Source organism: Xenopus laevis, chromosome 6S, assembly GCF_017654675.1.
Source record: "Xenopus laevis strain J_2021 chromosome 6S, Xenopus_laevis_v10.1, whole genome shotgun sequence".
Lineage (NCBI taxonomy): Eukaryota > Metazoa > Chordata > Amphibia > Anura > Pipidae > Xenopus > Xenopus laevis.
In genome coordinates, this window is record NC_054382.1 from 20,004,897 (window position 1) to 20,025,320 (window position 20,424).

The 20,424-nt window shown below is 38.8% G+C and overlaps 1 protein-coding gene across 14 annotated transcripts in view; it reads right to left on the reverse strand.

Annotated features, from left to right (window-relative positions):
• Positions 1-1,119: 1,119 nt before the first annotated feature.
• Positions 1,120-20,424, reverse strand: part of LOC108719864 (protein AF-10) — a 160,494-nt gene continuing 141,189 nt past the window's right edge. For 13 of the 14 annotated variants that reach the window (XM_018269102.2, XM_018269105.2, XM_018269103.2 and 10 more), the window contains 7 exons: positions 15,695-15,819; positions 9,645-9,833; positions 7,417-7,502; positions 6,421-6,764; positions 4,658-4,760; positions 3,706-3,918; positions 1,733-2,525 (listed from right to left, as the gene is read on the reverse strand). In XM_018269102.2, coding sequence (XP_018124591.1) covers positions 2,481-2,525; positions 3,706-3,918; positions 4,658-4,760; positions 6,421-6,764; positions 7,417-7,502; positions 9,645-9,833; positions 15,695-15,819 — 1,105 coding nt within the window. In that variant the 3' untranslated portion in view covers positions 1,733-2,480. Of the gene's footprint in view, positions 1,673-1,732; positions 2,526-3,705; positions 3,919-4,657; positions 4,761-6,420; positions 6,765-7,416; positions 7,503-9,644; positions 9,834-15,694; positions 15,820-20,424 lie in introns of those variants that run through there. The other variant, XR_005962166.1, reaches the window with a different exon arrangement.

The window sequence follows — 20,424 nt, forward strand, 5'->3', positions numbered from 1 at the left end:
ATTTGTTGCTGGTCGACTAATCTCCCCGAATCTGAGCGTGTGTCCTGACCATAAGGATAATGTGCAGGGAAGGAATAGGCCACTGCCTGTTGACTGAAGAGTATGGAAGCCTCCGTATTGCTTTTTGGTGCAAGTCATGTGATTTCATACCCCAAACAGTGTGTGTTATATGTAACATGTCCAGTCTTTGTCTATGTATCATTACAATTTATTCTCAAACCCCTTTTAACAAGTATATCTAAACCAATGGATGCTCACATCCCTTTAAATCATTCGCACAAACTAATATGAAAATGAACCACGCCTACAAAAAGAGTTTACAAATACCAAGACGATTCTTTAAAATCCCCCCCCCCCGAAAAATATAAAAATAAATTAAGATTTCTGTCGTTCTTTCATCTGCCGATTAGAAATATTACAAATCAAAATATTATTGTCTCCGTATGAATTTCTTTTCTCTTAACAATACAAAAGTGATTCACGAAAGCTTATGTACAGAATGAGGTAAGAGCCGTGTGATGTCACCGCAATCCCCATTGCAGGATGAACATACACAGGGGGAGGCACATTTATCAAAGGTCGAATTTCTAATTCATGTGAGTTTTTTTTAATTCATTTAAATTCGAATATACTAAAAATTCGATTGGGGGTTATTAAAAAAAAAATTGAATATCAAAGTAGCACAAATTTTACTGACTAGAAAACTTGAACAGAATTCGACATATCTTAATTGGAGTTTTTTCTCTGAAAAAAACTTTAATGTCAGGAAGGCTAAAAACATGTCCCAATTGGTCCCTAGACCTCTCCCATTGACTTATACATGAATTCGGCAGGTTTTAGGTGGCGAATAGTCAAATTCAAATTTTAAGGGCCGGGGCACACGGGCAGATTTGGGGAGATTAAGTCGCCTGGTGACTAATCGCCTCTTCTTCGGGGCGACAATCTCCCTGAACTGCCTTTCCCCTGCTATAATGAGAAAATGCCTGCGCCAATGCACTCGCGGCACTTTGACTTTCAAAGTCGCCCGAAGTTTCCTTGTGAGGCAACTTCGGAAATCGAAGCGCCGCGAGTGCATTGGCGCAGGCGTTTTCTCATTATAGCAGGGGGAAGGCAGTAAGGGGATGCCCCGCAGAAGAGGCTATTAGTCGCCAGGCAACTAAATCTCATCAAATCTGCCCGTGTGCCCCTGCACTTAAAGGGTATGATAAATCTCGAAATTCAAATTAAAACTCAAATTGAGTTTGGACAACTCCCAATTCGAATGAGCGTTTTGACCATAAAAAAAAAAAAAAATCAAAAATTTAAATCTGAATTTTCAATTCGACCCTTAATAAAACTGCCCCTGGAAGTCAAATTACCGAGGGGTCTACTCCTCTACTGCCATTAATGATGCAAACTGCCAACTACACCGGTTCTTTAACCAACTACTAGAGCATTGCATGCAGAAAGGGAAGTGAGTAACGAATGAAAGACACAATTAATGTTAGTGGATGATTTAAAAGGTACTTATCGGTTTGTTCTGGGAATTCACCAGGAAAAAAAATATCAGCCTATGATTAAGTGCCCACAAAGCACGAAATGCGTAAGGCTATTTTTTGAGATGGTAATTTTTGTTGAATAAACTACTTTTTAGTTGCATCAAGTTTTGGAGTGAAGTCCAGTTTGTGCCAGCCTACAACAAAACACACACACACATATATATATATATATATATATATATATATATATATATATATATATATATATTAAAAATAAATATGTAGCACAGGGCGTAGTAGTGGCAGTGAAGAGAGCTGCTAGTGCAACGTGAATACTTACTGCTGCTTATAAATAGAACCCCTTTTAGGAGTGCACAAGAGTCTGCCTCAGGTTTGCTCTTTGAGCTTTGCAACAGGCACTTACGACGTAGGAAAGCAGTTGTGGAGAAATGGCAGCTCTTAGGGCAAGCGCATTGCTCTCTAGAAAAGGAACTGCTGGGGTAGACATCCAAAGAGACTGTCTTGCTTGAACATCAATTACTTCCAGGGATCAATGGAAAGACACGGATGCCCAAAGCACTTGTGGGTAACTGAAGCAAGCATTGCACCATTACATCAAACTGTCAGCTGCTGAGTGAAGGAATCGTACAATGGGCTGTTCCCTTTAGTGGTATCAAGTCCAACGGTTGATTTCCATCTGCCACTGACAACAGCATTGTACTTTTTGGAATGTCACATAACAGTCATATTTCAGTGCAGCAACACTAGAATGAATAATATTCAAAGACCTCGGGAGAAAGGCTGCCCCTGTACACTCCTGCGGGTTAGTCTGGGCCTGCAGCATGTGCCCGTGTATTGCCTGTATGTCTGGCTTACAAGAGAGGGACATCTATTTTGTGCAGTCTTATCTCCAGCTGCAGTGTTTCATAGCTACAATAAAGGAAGACTTCTGTCTGCAGCGGGACAAATGCCAGGATAATGTGCATCTCCGTGGCTTAGAGATCAACTTTTGTCTTGCAGAAGCGGCCCGGGTTTATCTCCAAGTCTCTAATGGGAAAGAAAGTATTTTAAAGTCTTTGCATGGAGAGAAGTGCATTTCTTACAAGGTTAATAGGAGCCAAGCAATCATGCAAAACACAAACAGTACAACCCCAATTTTACAACACGATTTAAAGTTTTCCCTCATTTTACATTGTTGTTTTGTGGTCCCACCTACATATTATACACAATACATTTCCCTGGTTTTACATTTTCCTGGATTTTTACACCATCTTTTTATGGTTCCCTGAAAAACGTAAAATGGGGGTTCTACTGTACTTCCTTTTCCAGTAGTCTCACATTTATACTATTAAAGGGATACTGTCATGGGAATTTTTTTTTTTCAAAAGAAATAGTGCTGCTCCAGCAGAATCTATTTCTCAAAAGAGCAAACAGATTTTATTATATTTCATTTTTGATATCTGACTTAGGGCTAGACATATTGTCAGTTTCCCAGCTGCCCCCAGTCATGTGACTTGTGCTCTGATAAACTTCATTTACTCTTTACTGTTGTACTGCAAGTTGGAGTGATATCATCCCTTCCCTGCCCCCCAGCAGCCTAACAACAGAACAATGGGAAGGTAACCAGCTCCCTAACACAAGATAACAGCTGTCTGGTAGATCTAAGAACAGCACTCAATAGTAAAAATCCAGGTCCCACTGCGACACATTCAGTTACATTGAGTAGGAGAAACAACAGCCTGCCAGAAAGCAGTTCCATCCTAAAGTGCTGGCTCTTTCTGAAAACACATGACCAGGTAAAATGACCTGAGATGGGACCTACACACCAATATAACAACTAAAAAAAAAAAAAAAAAAATACACTTGCTGGTCCAGAAATTACATTTTATATTGTAGAGTTAATTATTTGCAGTGTAAACAGTGTAATTTAGAGTTAAAAATATCATAAAAATCATGACAGAATCCCTTTAAATATTGCATATGAGAGAGGAAGCAGGCCACCCTCCTGAGGCTGCTGAACTATAAACCACACACAAAGGATGTTTGGAGAGGGTGGCATTTTGCTTAATGATATCTGGGGGCATTGAGATGCTAATTGCTGCTCTGTTCTGAATCACATAATGGAATGTTATAACCAATCCCCCATGAAGGAGTCATGGCTGTTTATCTTCACATTTGACTACCCTTTGCAGTATGGCTACTGGGGCACTAGAAAAAAAACACTTACGGCTACTTTCTGAGCTGTGGCGTCTCGGTGCAATGCAAGGAATGGGTTAGTAGTGGTGGAATGAAGAGGGGCAGCTTGTGCTCCGGCCAGCAAGCTATTCAAGGGTAACTGGGCTGCTCCGGGAATCTGAAGTTGCTGCAACTCTGGCTGGTGGTGCTGTTGCTGTTGGTGATGCTGTTGCATTAGATGATATAAGAAAGTATGGTGCTGTTCCTACAGATAAGGTTAAAATTAGTATAAGAATTTTTATTTCTTTTACAAACGAGTACAAATGAGGCAAAAAAAATCCATTAGAATAAAAATCACTTTAACTGATATAATTACATAGACGGTCTCTATCAAATGTTACATCCTGATAATAACCCCTTACTAATGAATGTGACTTGTCAATAGGGTACCTCCTCACATGCTCGCATTCAAGACTTTGCAAGGGCTGCACCCCTCCTCTGGAATTCTCTCCCCTGTCTGTCCGACTTTCTCCCAACCTTTCTGCTTTCAAAAGATCTCTTAAAACTCGCTTATTTAGAGAAGCCTACCCTCACTCTGCTTAACTACCAAATGCAAAAGGCACATACAGTACTGCATCTCTCACCCACTTAATTCTGATCTTGCCCAATCCACACCTTGTCTCTTAACCCCTCCTCTCTAGATTGTAAGCTCTTTTGCACAGGGCCTTCCTTGTCTTTTGCGCCAGCCATGGTTGTGATGTATGTAACTCCATATGTTCTACGTATGTAATGCATGTGATTTAGTTGAATAAACACATTTACTGTGCAACGCTGTTCAATATGTTGGCGCTCTATAAATACATAATAATAATAATAAAACATGCAGTCTGATTTTCTTTCTTTTTGCTCTCTGAGCAATTTTGTATTGTTATATGTAAATAGCATACATGTCCCCTTAAATCACGCCATCTCCCATATTTTCTTTTAGGGTTTGTGTAACTTACAGGTGTAAGCTGCTGAGAATTCAGAATATGCTGAAACTGTTGTTGCTGCTGATGGAGGAGCAGCTGTCTTTGTTGGTCTGACAGAAGCCCTAATCCAGAGGCACTGCAAGAAAAGAGAAAAGATTCATTTCAATAACAGAAAAAAACGTTATTCTCAATATTCAATATTAATTGTGATGGAACAATGTGTACTTCTATAGCTGCAGCATAACTTTCTCTCATATGGGACAGGCTGCCATGCAGCTCATTTCTAAAGAAGAATACACCAACAACCTTCTTTGAGGGGTGCATCAAATATCTATGGCACCTGAGGATGTTTGTAGTGTAGCCTCCCAGAGGACACTGCATCTGCCCGAAGCTGAATGAAGAGCAACACAGGGCCATACACGTAGCAAACTGCTGGCCCTGCTTCATAATGATTCATACTAGTCAATACTAGTACAGGTATAGGATCCGTTATCCTGTTATCCAGAAAGCTCCGAATTACAGAAAGGCCATCTCCCATAGACTCCACTATAATCAAATAATACATTCAAATCAAATACATTTTAAGAGGAACTGTAGCGAAAATGAAAATTTAATATAAGGTTCAGCATACTGAAATAAGAAACTTTCTAAACACAATCAATAATATATTCTGTATTGTTTCTGAAATAATCAGATTTAACTTCACTGTTCCTCTCTCAGCATTTGTTTCTCTTCATTCTGTCTTCATGCAGCAGTTGGGTGTCAGATTTTCATTGACAGTTAGATCCGATATATCTTATAGGGGGGGGTTCCTTTCCTAGCAGATGTATTAGAGCTCACTCAAATAACTGATTCCAGTATAAACAAAATCTAACAAAATAACTGCACAAATTCTTCATGTAGAGAGACATGATGTCTGGTGATTTAATAGAGTGAGCTCTAATACATCTTCTAGGCAAAAAGAGCCCCCCTATAAGATATATTGGATCTAACTGTCAATGATTCTCTGACACCCAACTGCTGCATGAAGACAGAATGAAGAGAAACAGATGCTGAGAGAGGAATAGTGACGATAAACTTGATTATTTCACAAATGGTACAGAATTTTTAATTAATTGTATTTAGAAAGTTTCTCAGTATGCTACAGCTTATATTTATTTTTCATTTTCGCAATAGTTCCCCTTTAAAAAATTATTTATTTTTTCTCTGTAATAATAAAACAGTACATTGTACTTGATTCCAACTAAGATATAATTAATCCTTATTGGGTTTATTTAATGTTTACATGATTTTCTAGTAGACAGTGTATCGGGATCCAAATTATGGAAAGATCCATTATCCGGAAAACCCCAGGTCCAGAGCATTCTGGATAAAAGGTCCCTGTAAAAGCACTCAACAGCCACAATAACATTATGTGTGCTTGCCTAATAGGACAATATTCTATAGATTTTTTGGAAACAAAACTTCAAGTGACCTAGGAACAGATCATTCAAGCAGACAGAAGCTCTCTTTCCCAAGGAAGTGTCTAAAATAAACGAATAATTGATTGGACAGTGTAAGAATCTATTCTACTTGATGTGTAAAGAGGAATTTAATTTCTGCTTGGTGGCACTGCGGATCAATAACACTTAATTCTTCTACATGAAGGGAAATTCAAATATAACTTGATGCACATTTCATTACAAACTGACTCCTCTTTAAAACAATGAATCACATAATGTGCACTTCTACGTCTACAAGCGCAGATAAAATATGATGTATTTACAAGCCAGAAGTGCGTGCAGCTTGAAAGCTACCTGTTTGTTAATGAGGATGTTATGGGGTGCGTGACATTAGGCAGAATGGATCCGTGTGTGAGTGCAGAAGTCTGAGGCAAGTTCGCTGGGTTCTGCATCACCCCATTCAGAGCTCCAAAATTAATAGACAGCTGGTTTGCTGGCAAGGCTCCAATAATTGCACCCACACTCGCAACGTGAGGAAGAGATTGTGTGACTGTCTGAATGCCGCTGGCTAGTGCTCCCATTGCGACGCCATTTATTCTCTGAACTCCCTGGACTTGCTGTGCCGGACTCTGTCCATCTGGGGGTGGTGTAGAAAGAGATGAACAACTGCTGGTGCTTTGTCCACTTGATGTCCGTTCCTATAGAGAGATCAAACTACATTATAAATTAAACCTTCTTTCATACATAGTGAAATTAATTTTTCTTTATGGCCTTACAACATATCAGCACAAAGCAAAATGCTAATGGCAAATCACCCCAAATATCTCCATTGAAAGGGTTCCCAGACACCTTTGAAACCAGACTACAGAAGCCATATCTCCCAACATTTTGGAAAGAGAGATAAAAAGATTTGGAGTGCGGAGCATAACAAAAATTTTCATCATGCCCATTTTTGTGGCCACACCCCCTAATTACCACATTCATTTTACTAAATTTGGCAGGTTCTAAAAGTTTGAACACATTTCTGTGGTTTTTATGTGTTATTACAGTTTTGCTAATGGAAGTGAATTGCCATTTAAGCTGCAAGTCACAGTTTCACCAAGAGACCTGCTTATCTTTAATTGTTACAATTGCAATGGAAGATGAATAGGTCTGAATAGAATCAGAAATAATAAAATTAACCCTTGCAGTCTGTTTCTGTTTGCTGGAGCCAGTAATCCAGACAACCAGATAAACAGTTTTAGATGCAGGCTGGAAATCAGCAGGATAAAAAGGCAGATCGTTTAAAAACAATTTAACTTTTTATCATTATTAACAATAGTTATCATTATGCCGGGAAGCTGACCTTACCTGATTTGGAACTGGAAGGGCATTGTCCATCTGGAAGTTTCCTAAGTGAGGGCTTTTACTGATGTGTAAGGAATCACTGTTAGACGCTGGTAAAACAGAGACCGCCTTGTTATTTTAATGTAACAATTATGATAAATATAAGAATTTAATACACGAAAAGCCCGGCTGCAAAACGTGGGCCGTATACTTATATGTATGCATTTCAAACTCCTTTAATGTTCAAAACATGGTGCTGTACTCATACTTCATATGCACATAGTGTTCCATGTGTATGTAACTTAATGGGAACACAATGAGGAAACTATACATGATTAACAGTCACATACACCAGTTGATTCATATTCAATATTTAGTGATGAAGTAGCAATGGCTTTGACAATGTGATATTAGAAATATATAGACTTCAAAACATTTTGGCAAATTTTTGCCGTTTCACGAATTATTGGTGAAGCAAAACAGGTCAGATTCGCCCATCACTATCACTCATGGCTACAAAATAGACAATAAAGATAATTGGCTTTGTATGCGAGTTTTACTAGAGGCAATTCTCCGTATTGCCCATGGCAGGGTATTTTTTGGCATCTTGTAGCCACAAGTAGCTGCTACTAGTAGCTATGTGTGCCTTTAGGGCTAGTCCACACGGGGAGATAGCGACGCGTTTGCGGTCGCGGTGACAAAGCGCCGCGACAGTCGCCGCGACCGGCGCAGGCGACAGTTTTGTATGGGCGCCTATGTAAAAACGCCTGTGCTAACCACACGAGGCGATGCGCTTTTCAACAGTCGCCTGAAAATGCCTCGCCAGGCTTTTTCAGGCGACTGTTGAAAAGCGCATCGCCTCGTGTGGTTAGCACAGGCGTTTTTACATAGGCGCCCATACAAAACTGTCGCCTGCGCCGGTCGCGGCGACTGTCGCGGCGCTTTGTCGCCGCGACCGCAAACGCGTCGCTATCTCCCCGTGTGGACTAGCCCTTAGGGCAGAGACACATGTGGAGATTCGGGGAGATTTAGTTGCGGAGACAAATCGCCTCTTCTTCGGGCAACAAACCTCCCAGAAATGCCTTCCCGCCGGCTAGATTCTAAATTGCCGGCAGGATAGCACTTGGAGGGCTTTGCTTTCCGAAGTCGCCTGAAATTTCCAATTACCGGCAGGATGGCACTTGGAGCGCTTTGTTTTACAAAGTTGCCCGAAGTTTCCTTGTGAGGTAACTTCAGAAAACGAAGTGCTCGGAGTGCCATACTGTCGTCGATTTAGATTCTAGCTGGCGGGAAGGCAGTTCGAGGAGATTTGTGATTGTTACGGGCGAAATAATCTCTCCGAATCTTCACATGTGTCTCTGCCCTTACAAGTAATGAATGACTACTTAGCAATATTCTTCCTCATTCATCCTCATCCTGCTACCTTCCAATAAAATATGCATTATAAGCCACCTGTATGTCTGAACCAAAATTAACCTTTCTATTCAATTCAATGTCAGCATTTATATTACAGAGAACTACACGTAGGAGTTATATATTTGGGAGAATGACAAACCTGATTTTTTTGTAGAAAACGTTCCATGCAGGTTTCATTAGAGGATGACAGCAATAATAAAAAATACAATTTCCATGCCACAGCAGAGCATAAAGTACATATAAGGCCAATTCTTGTTTTAACATGTTCCTTGTGAGCCATATTTCTTTACATTGTGGACTTGCTGAGCTCTCAGAGTAACATCCAGCAGAGGGTTAGTATAAGAGGAGGCAGTTCAAAGAATGAGTGAAGAATGCAGGCAGTGCTGTACAGCGTTTTTCAGGCAGTTTATAACATTATAGCACAAATTCAGGTGCCAGATTAGAATAAAATTGAAATAAATGAAGATTTGGGGCAGATCAAAGGGCACAAAAAAAATCTCACAAGGCCACATTGGGCCTGTAGACATCCAGTTGGACAGCTCAGCTCCAATATGAAACAGAAACTACAATCTCATATAATTTCATGAAGATACAGGAACTTTAAATATGTAGTCAATGGAAGCGAAGCTAGTGGTCTTCTTGGAACTGCATTAAGCAGCCTCTGGAGGCAATCAAACAAAATGTTTGTGGGTCTCAGGGAAACTATGCAATATACATTTTTAATGTTTTATCCATGTCTAAATTCCAACTGCTGCTAACTTAAGAAACAGAATGAATAGGACAGTTGAAATACTATGGAATGGATAACGTCTCGTATTCAAGGACTTTGCTCTTACCATTCTGTAAGGAGTACGTGTGCACTTGAGGGGATGTGTTGGGGTTCGATGAGATTGTTGGGAAGGGGACAGAAAGCTGGGCATTTAATAGCTGAAGGCGCTCTTTTTTGGCCAACAGGTTCTTTATCTGTTCCTCCAGTCGCCTGTTTTCCACTTGCAGTTGATGCAGTGATTTCAGCATGCCTAAAACTAGATTAAACAAAAACTGTATTCATTTCTTCATATATAGAATAATCTTTCACATACACAATAAATTATTCATTTCATTCAAGTGATTCAGCAAAAATCTAATTACAAGGACGGGACCTGTTATCCAGAACGATTATAGTCCATAATCCAGGAAGCTCTGAATTAGACCACTGTACTTTGCCATGGAATCCTACATAAACCAGCAAGTCTTTTTTTCTTATGGATTACATTTTTATCTATAATAAGTAGAGAATACCTTGTGCATGATGAGAACTACAGCTAGCAAAACCAATGCTGTTTTCCTTTTAATATTTTAGCCCTTTCTTTTTACATTAAAAGCATTATAAACATTATATATAATTGTGCTGCCAGATACTGTCATGGGAATTTTTTTCTCAAAATGCATCAATTAATAGTGCTGCTCCAGCAGATTTTTTTTATATTCAATTTTGAAATCTAACATGGGGCTAGACATATTGTCAATTTCCCACCTGCCGAAAGTCATGTGCCTTTTGGCTCCTATAAACTTCAATCACTCTTTACTGCTGTACTGCAAGTTGGAGTGATATCAACCCCTCCCTTCCCCCCATCAACCCATCAGCAGAACAATGGGAAGGTAATCAGATAGCAGCTCCCTAACACAAGATAACTGCTGCCTGGTAGATCTAAGAACAACACTCAATAGTAAAAACCCATGTCTCACTGAGACACATTCAGTTACATTGAGAAGAAAAAAACAGCAGCCTGCCAGAATGCATTTCTCTCCTAAAGTGCAGGCACAAGTCACATGACCAGGGGCAGCTGGGAAATTGACAAAATGTCTAGCCCCATGTCAGATTTTAAAATTGAATATAAAAAAATCTTTTGAGAAATGGATTTCAGTGCAGAATTCTGCTGGAGCAGCACTATTGACTGATTCATTTTGAAAAATTTTTTTTTTCCCATGACAGTATCCCTTTAAAAGACCAGTAACATACATTTTTTTTATAAATCATTTCTACTTAACGAAAAAAAACAAAAAACAATCCATTTTGCAGCGCTCAAATTGAGCTTCGCACGATGGATCTTCGCTCTGTCGCCCTTTCTGAAGAGGAGCGCAAGAAGAGAATCTGTAAGTAATTTCTTAATAAAGACTTTGCAAATTTAAAGTTAAAACTGCCTTGGTCTTTTTTTTTTTTTGTTAAGTAGAAACAAATTTTTATGTTACTGGTCCTTTAACTAGTATAACACTATTTGTGTGTCTGTAGTACATATAGTATAAGTTCTATATCTCTACTTTGGCTTTAGCACCCAGGCATCTGTGACTACTACACGGCTTCCAGACTCTTTATATATATAGTATATATAAAATATCAAAAATAGTGATGGCGCTCACAGGATTTGTACACAAAAGGCAATGGGGATGAAAAAGAAAAAAGTTTATTGATCCCAGGCATGCTGTGTTTTTGTTCATATAACATGGAGGAGCACTCACTGAACAAAAACACAGCATGCCTGGGTGCAGGTAAAATGTGTACAAAAATAGCAAACCTTTATCAAGATTTCCTTGGATATATAAATCTGCAAGGCAATACTGGGGTATAAAACCAATATGATATAAAAAGAAGTTAGTTGTTGTGCTCATCAGTTTGTCAATGAGAAAAACTCTTCCTAATCAGATCTTGACCACCATGGTTCCTGATTTCTTTTGGCTTCGGCATTTCCTGGTCTTTGATGAAATGGAAGGAGAACAGATTTCCCTGGCAGTATCTTATGGCGCCACATGAGTGAAATTTGCACTGGTAAATGTCATATTTATTTACACAACAAACACTTGACAACTCTAAAGTCTGCCTTCTAAAGACAAAGCATGGGAGATTGATTGAGACAATACGTTTCTACTTATTTGCTTTGAAACAAGCTCTTCATTTATTTTTGGATACATTGAAAAACAAAATTGCAGTAAATTATAAAACCACATAAAATCCCCAAAAAAGTTCCTTTAAAGCGGTTGTTCACCTTGGAGTTAACTTTTCATATAAAGGGATATTCTGAGACAATTTGCAATTGATCTTCATTTTTATTATTTGCGTTATTTAGCTTTTTATTCAGCAGCTCTCCAGTTTGCAATTTCAGCAACCCCGTTGCCAGGGTCCAAATTACTCTAGCAACTATGCATTGATTTGAATAAGAGACTGGAATATGAATAGGGGAGGACCTAGATAGAAATAGGCAATTATTAAACAACTACAAAAAATAAATAATGAAGGCCAATTAAAAAGTTACTAAGAATTGGCCATTCTAAAACATACTAAAAGTTAGCTAAAAGGTGAACCACTCCTTTAAATTAGATGCAATAATCAATCCCTTATATCTCCTTTCCTTTTCTATTTTGCTAAGGCATGTTAATTATGTTATTAATATAAAATTGACAAATCATAATTATTTTAGTCATCCACTGTTAAGACCAAATCAGCTTTTCAAATATCAGGAAAATTATTTTTTTTTTTAAAAAAAAAATCTGAATGGAGTTTTATAACAGTGGAGAGAACATTACAATAAAGGTGGCAATAGACGCACAGATAATATCGTATGAAACAAATTTCGTGCGTGTATGGTGGGAAAGAGCCATATCGGCAGATGACTTGGATATCGGTCACCCTGGATGAAAAATTTTGATTGGGTGTCTTTGAAGGCACCCAAACCATTGTTAGTGCCGAATCGTCAGATACAGGTAGAATTCTATTGTTTCTCCTTGAATATCGGACAATTCAGCTCTACGTGTGTATTGAAACAAACCATCTTTCTTGGAAAGATTTTCCAAGAAAGATCGTAATTGTTACGTCTATGGCCACATTAAGAGGATTAATAGAACAGGGGTAAGTAATAATTATAATGCAGTCATGAGACAGTGCAGATGTAATTAGGACGTGTTACATTAACTCTACGGTATAAATTACAGAATATGCAATAGTCATTTGAAAACAAGGTTGCTTATGATTTAACAAATGTATCTTGGATCCGCTAAAGCTACTAATGGCCATTTGCCCCTTTTTTTCTTTCCAGTGTTTAGCATACAATAAAGATTCCTTTGTTTGCGTGACCTCTATTCCTGATTTAGATTGATTTTCTAGAATAGCCACATCTGGGCATTTCCCAAGGATTTCACTTATCCCTCCTCTCTAAGCGCATACAAAGAGACTCCAGTGTGCCCAAATGAGATGCAGTACGACTTTGGTAAACCTGTCCTCTAGCTATCATGTTTAAAGGATTATCCCGGCATGAGTTTCCTCACAATTAGCATTTTGTCAGCAAGGCATTCATAAAAGATACTAGCAGCAGAGGAATCACGTTTACTGCCAACAACCCATTGCACTTATCTTTTTTCAGAGTCAATTACAAACATCTGCAGTGTCAAACTTCTTAACCAGAATATTCCATGCAGTCTGCTTAGGTACATCCTTTTTTTTATATATATATATATTAATTCTATTCCTGATTACACTTTTTGATCATTTTATGATCCGCCTTTTCAAGGGTTAAGTGGAAAGCTAGAGAACACGCAGCTTCTTTCATGTGTAAGTAGTGAGAACGTTTTAGAGGCTGCAAAGGAGCTTCATAATTATTCTAAAATGAATTTATATTCTGTTCATTTTCATCTCAATCCCCTTACTTGGAATGATCAACCTCCAACAGTTTTTATTGGGATTACAATACCTTGAAGCTCAGCTGCTGTGCGGGAATTAAGGGAAAACATCCCCGATTTAGAATAACAGATGCATTTTAAAGGGAAAAAGAAGCTGTAAACTACATGTGGTTTAGTTATAGAAGTTCACAAAACAATCTTAAAGAGGTTGTTCACCTTCCAAACACAATTTAGTTGTTTTTAGATTGTTCCCCAGAAATAAAGACTTTTTTCAATGACTTATTTTTTTACTGTTTTTCCAAAATCTAAGTTTAAAGTTGAATGTTTGTGTCTCTGGTGTTTGAGCCTGACAGCTCAGTAATTCAGGCGCAGACTCTAAACTGTTACAATTCTGCAACATTGAGTTGATCCATTTCTCAGCAGCATTTATGGAGTATTAGCAACTATTGTATCAATTCTAACAGCTGCCTGTAATGAAACTCAGAGATTCTGCTCAGCAGGGACAAAAATAAGAAATGTATCAACTAAATGTATCAATTTAGAACAGTTTACAGGGTCGGCGACCCCCCTCCCAGGGCTGCTTCAGAAGGTGAAAAAAAGAAACTTGACACTAAGAAAGTCATTGGAAAAAGAAATAAATAACAGAAAAAGAAATAAAAGGTATTTACATAGAGCAGAGAACTGGGTCCTCTATTACTGTAAATGTTAGGATGGAGGACCCCATGTAGCCAAAGTAGAAATCTTTATTTTTCTGAGCACAATTGACCCTGAGGAATGTCAAACTGAAGCTAGAGTCTGCAACATTGTTTATTTAATATTTGTAAACCAATACAGGTATGAGGATCTGTTATCCGGAAACCCATGATCCAATTATGGAAAGGCTGTCTCCCATAGACTCAATTTTATCCAAATAAATCAAATTTTTAAAAATGATTTCCTTCTTCTCTGTAATAATAAAACAGGAGCTTGTACTTGATCCCGACTAACATATAATTAATCCTTATTGGAAGCAAAACCAGCCTATTGTTTATACCTATGTTTACATTATTTTCTAGTAGACTTAATGTATGAAGATCCAAATTACGGAAAGATCTGTTTTCTGGAAAGCCCCAGGTACTGAGCATTCTGGATAACAGGTCCCATACCTATACGACCAAAAGGATTCCATCATATAAATCTTTTAGAAATACTGTTGTGCGTTTGTGAAGTCTTTGTTGTTCTGTCTGACTGCTTTGGTGCTGGTTAAGGAGGGTTGGATTGTGGATTGTTAGGGAAAGGCTTTGAGGGGTTATAGATGTTGCTGTTGAAGAAAACTCAAACACTATAAAGAACTCTGGAGAGCAGATGTTTCCGCATGGCACTGAGACTGGGGACAGACCAACCAATGAGCAGCCTTTACTTACTGCTCAATTCATATGTCCAACACATGTGTTTTAGGATACAGCTGTGTTATTGTCAGGCCAAACACACACTCTAAGTAAAATATTACCACAATAATTCCCCCCCACACACATAGGTAAGGAGATACATAGTTACATAGTTAAACTGGGTTGAAAAAAGACAAAGTCCATCAAGTCCAACCCCTCCAAATGAAAACCCAGCATCCATACACACACCCCTCCCTACTTTCACATAAATGACATATACCCATATCTATACTAACTATAGAGTTTAGTATCACAATAGCCTTTGATATTCTGTCTGTCCAAAAAATCATCCAAGCCATTCTTATAGTCATTAACTGAATCAGCCATCACATCACCCGGCAGTGCATTCCCCAACCTCACTGTCCTGACTGTGAAGAACCCCCTACGTTGCTTCAAATGGAATTTCTTTTCTTTTAGGGGTGGCCTCTGGTACGGTGATCCACTTTATGGGTAAAAAGATCCCCTGCTATTTGTCTATAATTTCCTCTAATGTACTTGTAAAGTGTAATCATGTCCCCTCGCAAGCGCCTTTTTTCCCCAGAGAAAACAACCCCAACCTTGACAGTCTACCCTAATAATCGGAGTCTTCCATCCCTCTAACCAGTTTAGTTGCACTAAGTCTCTGCACTCTCTCCAGCTCCAGGAGTGTTTCTCAGAAGCTGTACATCATCCAGGACTCCACCATGGGTCCTTTATACATCTATCAGCTGCTGTCTTTATTGTTACTCTTGCACTGGAGGGCCACCCCTTGCACATTCCTATAACAAATCATCATTTTGTAAAACAAAATTCACCATAATGAAACTTACGGTCACTATTGGTTCCTTGTTCTTGCAGAAACTGCTGCCCTTCACTCCACTGCCTCTCCAGGAGCTGCTCTATACTGGTGGCAACTGGGGGGATGTTCTCCAGACTGACACTGTTCAAAGGAGACCTGTAGGAATATATTTAAATAATCTGTTTAGTACCATTATTATGGAATTATATTCGAGCAATGGAAGCACAACCAAGTACATATAGACATAAACATTTAGAGGCACATTTATCAAAGGTCGAATTTCGAATTCATGTGAGTTTTTAAAAACTCCTATAAATTCGAATTCGATCAATAGAGATTTATTATAATAATCTAATTTTTTAAACTTGGATGAATGTAACCGACCCAAAAATGGGAATCAAATTCAAATCTAATTCAATCGTGATCTCATCTCAAATCTAATATCAGGAAGGCAGCAAACAAAAAATAATTGATCCCTGGAGATCTCCCATTGACTTAAAAAGCAATTCGCTGGTTTTAGGTGGCAAATAGTCAAATTCAAGTTCTTTAATGGCCAGAGTATGATAAATCTTAAAAATCCGTTTTGAATCTTTTTTAAAAACCTGAGTCGAATTTGAATAACTCCCTAGTCTAATTTGACATTTTTGACCATAAAAAATTGGAAAATTAAAATTTTTAATTTCGAATTTTAACATTCGACCCTTGATAAATCTGCCCCGTAATATAGGTTTACCATTTGCATGAAATATATCCAACCAGTTAAACTGGAGAAGTTTACAAAACAAGGATTAATAGAAACTAGAAAGTTTAGTATATATTGTATTATCACCTTGTGACATCACTCATGAACCTACCATGAATGTTCTCTTTTTTTTTTTTTTTAACGTTTATTTATAAATCCAGTACACAACCATGTACATTATGTTGAGGTTACAATACCGGTTTTTGTATACATTGCACCATACTGAAATTTTTTCATAAAACCCATTGGGAAAACACAATGAGACATGGGGAGAAGAAACAATTAGAGAGAAATAAGAGGGAAGAAGAAAGAAGCAGAGGAAAAGGTTAGAAAAGTAAAAAAGCTAAGTAACTTATAGCTATGTGGGAATAATATTCCTTAAGGGAGAGCATTCTAGTCTAGTCATATCAATCTATCATTTCTTGGGTATCTTAAAACATACTCATGTTTGTAAGCATCACCCTCTTTCATTGTTCTTGCCCCTGTTCATCTAATACCTAATGTGGCACTTGGGTTTCCGTTACCCTTCTTGCATTAGTCCGTAGGGGCTACCATGAATGTTCAAGCAGTGACAGGGAGATAAAAGGCTTTCAGCTTCTGTACAAGACAACAGTATTGCCCCTCTTTGTGCTTGGCCCACAAGAAATAAAAAAAGTAAACGTGCCTCCCAACATCAGGCCCAGTGGGCCCCCTAAAGTTTCTGGATCTACTTCCACTGTTAACACTTTGGATAGCTGCCCCAAAGCCTACAGCTAATGTACCTATTTTAGACACTAGGTGGGGGTTTGGGGAAAAATAATGATGCCCCCAATCTTCTGAAATAACTGGCAGAACAAGTTCTCCAAACGCCAAATTAGCGGTCACATATTTTGCTGTTCTTGTTTTTGCTATTCACTATTATACTGGTGATGCCCGTTGTGCTAGAGTCTTGCATTGGGTTAAATACCCTGCGGAATACCCTGCAAAGTGAGTTTTGGGTAAAAAGTCCCTGATTCCTTGGCCGTTTGGGCTTGATCCCTCCCTTGTGGCTCTTTCGTTTTTTTGTCCCGAAGATTCGGCACCAAAATGACATCACTTCTGGTCAAATGTGATGTCACGTCTAGTTTCATGTGTCCCCTGGTTCGGAAGGTTAGTTGGCCTACTACGGGTCTGGTCGGGTTTCGGGGGAACATGCGACATACCTCCCAACATTTTGGATATAGAAAGAGGGACACAAAACTATTTTGTCATGCACATTTTTGTGGCCACATCCCCTAATTACCATGTTGATTTTACAAAATTTGGCTTATTATGAAAGTTTAAACACATTTCTGTGGTTTTTATGTGTTATTACAGTTTTGCTAATGACGGTGAATTGCAAGTCACGTTTTCCCAAGAGACCTGCTTATCTTAAATTGTTACAATTGCTTCTTTGCTTATCTTAAATTGTTACAAAAGTATTCAAGTGCACCCGGCACATATTCTGGGCTCTCTGCCAAAAGCCAATGACGTTTTAAAACTTTGCATCTTTTTCTGGTTGTTCAGTGCAGGAGATCAAGGAGAAAGTCGGGACATTTCAGTAACAATCCGAGACTGCGGGCTGAGCTGTCAAAATCGGGACTTTCCAATGGAAAATCAGACAGTTGGGAGGTATGCATGCAGGTCAAATTGCGGGTTCGCAAGATGAGAAGAGGCCCAACTCTGAGGTCCCTGGTGTATTAATATTTGGAACTGTGTGTGTTTGAGGTTAACAGGTAGGGAGAAGAACCGTGCATTCATATATGCAACTGCAGGTTTGTCTATCAGGCACAGCCAACAGTGCAGGCTAAAGAAGAGCAGGCAGTTGATCTCTAGGATACCACTTCCAAATGATTATTATTATTATTACAACCATGTATGTAATAGCACAGAACAATCAACTCAACACAATAGGTAATGAAGGCCCTGCTTGCAAGGGTTACAATCTAAAAGATATTTGAGCCTCCTCCCTTTTATAATATTAGTGGAATTAAAGGAACAGTAACATCAAAAAAAGAAAGTGTTTTAAAGTAATAAAAATATAATGCAGTGTTGCCCTGCACCAGTAACACTGGTGTGTTTGCTTCAGCAACACTACTATTATTTATATAAATAAGCTGCTGTATAGCAATGGGGGCATTGCTACACAGTGCATGGGGAACACAGAGATTGAAAGCCGAATGCGCGTGGATAGCTTGAGATAGGACCTGAGGCCTCGGGGCGCCCGGGAGAGAAATCCGCTACTGTATACAAGGCTCCCCCCAAAGCTCTTAAAAACAAAGAGCCATTTTGCAAATGCATACCAGTGTCCAACTGGGCCTCAGCAGCAGTTACATAGTCTGTTTTCTTTATTGTTATGCCCCAATCATCAGCTTGTTTCTGCACAAATCACTTCAGTTAACAGGCTCCCTTTACTAATGAATTTAAGTATAATTTCATTGCAGGGTACTAAGAATTTGCTGATGCAATAAATTTAGGATGTAGAAATAAATAACTAGAAGAGGGAGGTAAATGACCACATTCCTGAAATGACTGTATGCACTGCCATCCAGCAGACCATTAGTACAACTACATCGTGTGAAATAAACACACTTTGTTGCACTGCGACAATGTTAAGGTTTTGAGGGATTACACTATTTACACTGAACATGAAACAGAAGTTCTGCAATTTACAGGAAAACAGTTCAAGTAAAAAAAAAAAAAAGAAAAAAAAATCTAAATCTGCTGTTAATTACACGGATTAATGAGCAACAAAAACAGGCTGTTTCCCACAGCCCTATGAACTCTAAAGCTGGCCATAGATGTTGAGATTTTTAAAAGATCAGATCCTGATCGTGAGACCACGATCTTCTCAGAACGATCGTACGATCGTACGAATTTACCATCAACTAAAAAGACCAATTTACCAGGAAAACAAAGGGGAGCTGCCTGCTTGGCCCTGTAAACATAGAGAGATTGCACTGGGGCCGACAAATATTTTTTGACCTGGCCGATCAATTTCCCGACAGATGTCGGCCGAAAAATCGTAAGATGTACGATCGTTCGAATACCACTAACCACACGATAATTGGTCGGGCTTCCCTAAAATCGGTCGTTCGGCAAGAAGAATCGTCGCGTCTATGGGGAGCTTAATTGCTTATAGGGCTGCAGAAGTTTGTTGGTAATTGTCCACCTATTTACACTATTTCATGCAGTGTATAGTAAAACAACATAGTAGAGAGCAGGTGTCCTGAGTATTTCACCTAATGGCTGAGCCAGCCTATCCTGTACAGCGGGATACAATTTCCCTAAAAAAATGTACACAGGATTAAAGGTTGTGATCAGTCTTTTAACTGTCAAGACTTGCTCCTCCGCTGGAGATTCCCCAAATGTAAAGTATTCGCCCTGGGACGGCTCGTCAATGTGACTTATCATTGAGGACTCCGAGGCCCTTATATGAATTGCCAGCAGCATGATGGACGAGGACTTCTAAAGGCGAGGGAATTGAGAACTGCGGGAATTCAGCTCCAGTTGCTGAATAGAGTGGCTACTTCTTTTCAAAGCCAAGACATTTCAGCTCCCATCTCTTTCGCTGTTTGAGATTTCATTATTTAGAATGAAGCCACTAGAAATATTTCATAAAGAAACCCAATAAAATGAAGTGACTTTCTCAGCAACAATATTAATTAAGAGCTTTAGGAAAGCGTGGCCTCTATTTCATTGGTTAATGAATGTATACAATGTACTACCATGCAACAGACACTGTTAGAAGTCCCTTCTGGAAAAAACAACAAAAAAAAAAAAATTTACCTATTGGCCCAATTATTATGTTACACAGATTTTTTTATATTCAATTTTGAAATCTGACATGGGACTAGACATATTGTCAGTTTCCCAACTACCCCAGTCATGTGACTTGTGCTCTGATAAACTTCAGTCACTCTTTACTGCTGTACTGCAAGTTGGAGTGATATCACCTCCCTACCTCCCCCCCACCCTAACAACAGATCTATGGGAAGGTAACCATATAACAGCTCCCTAAC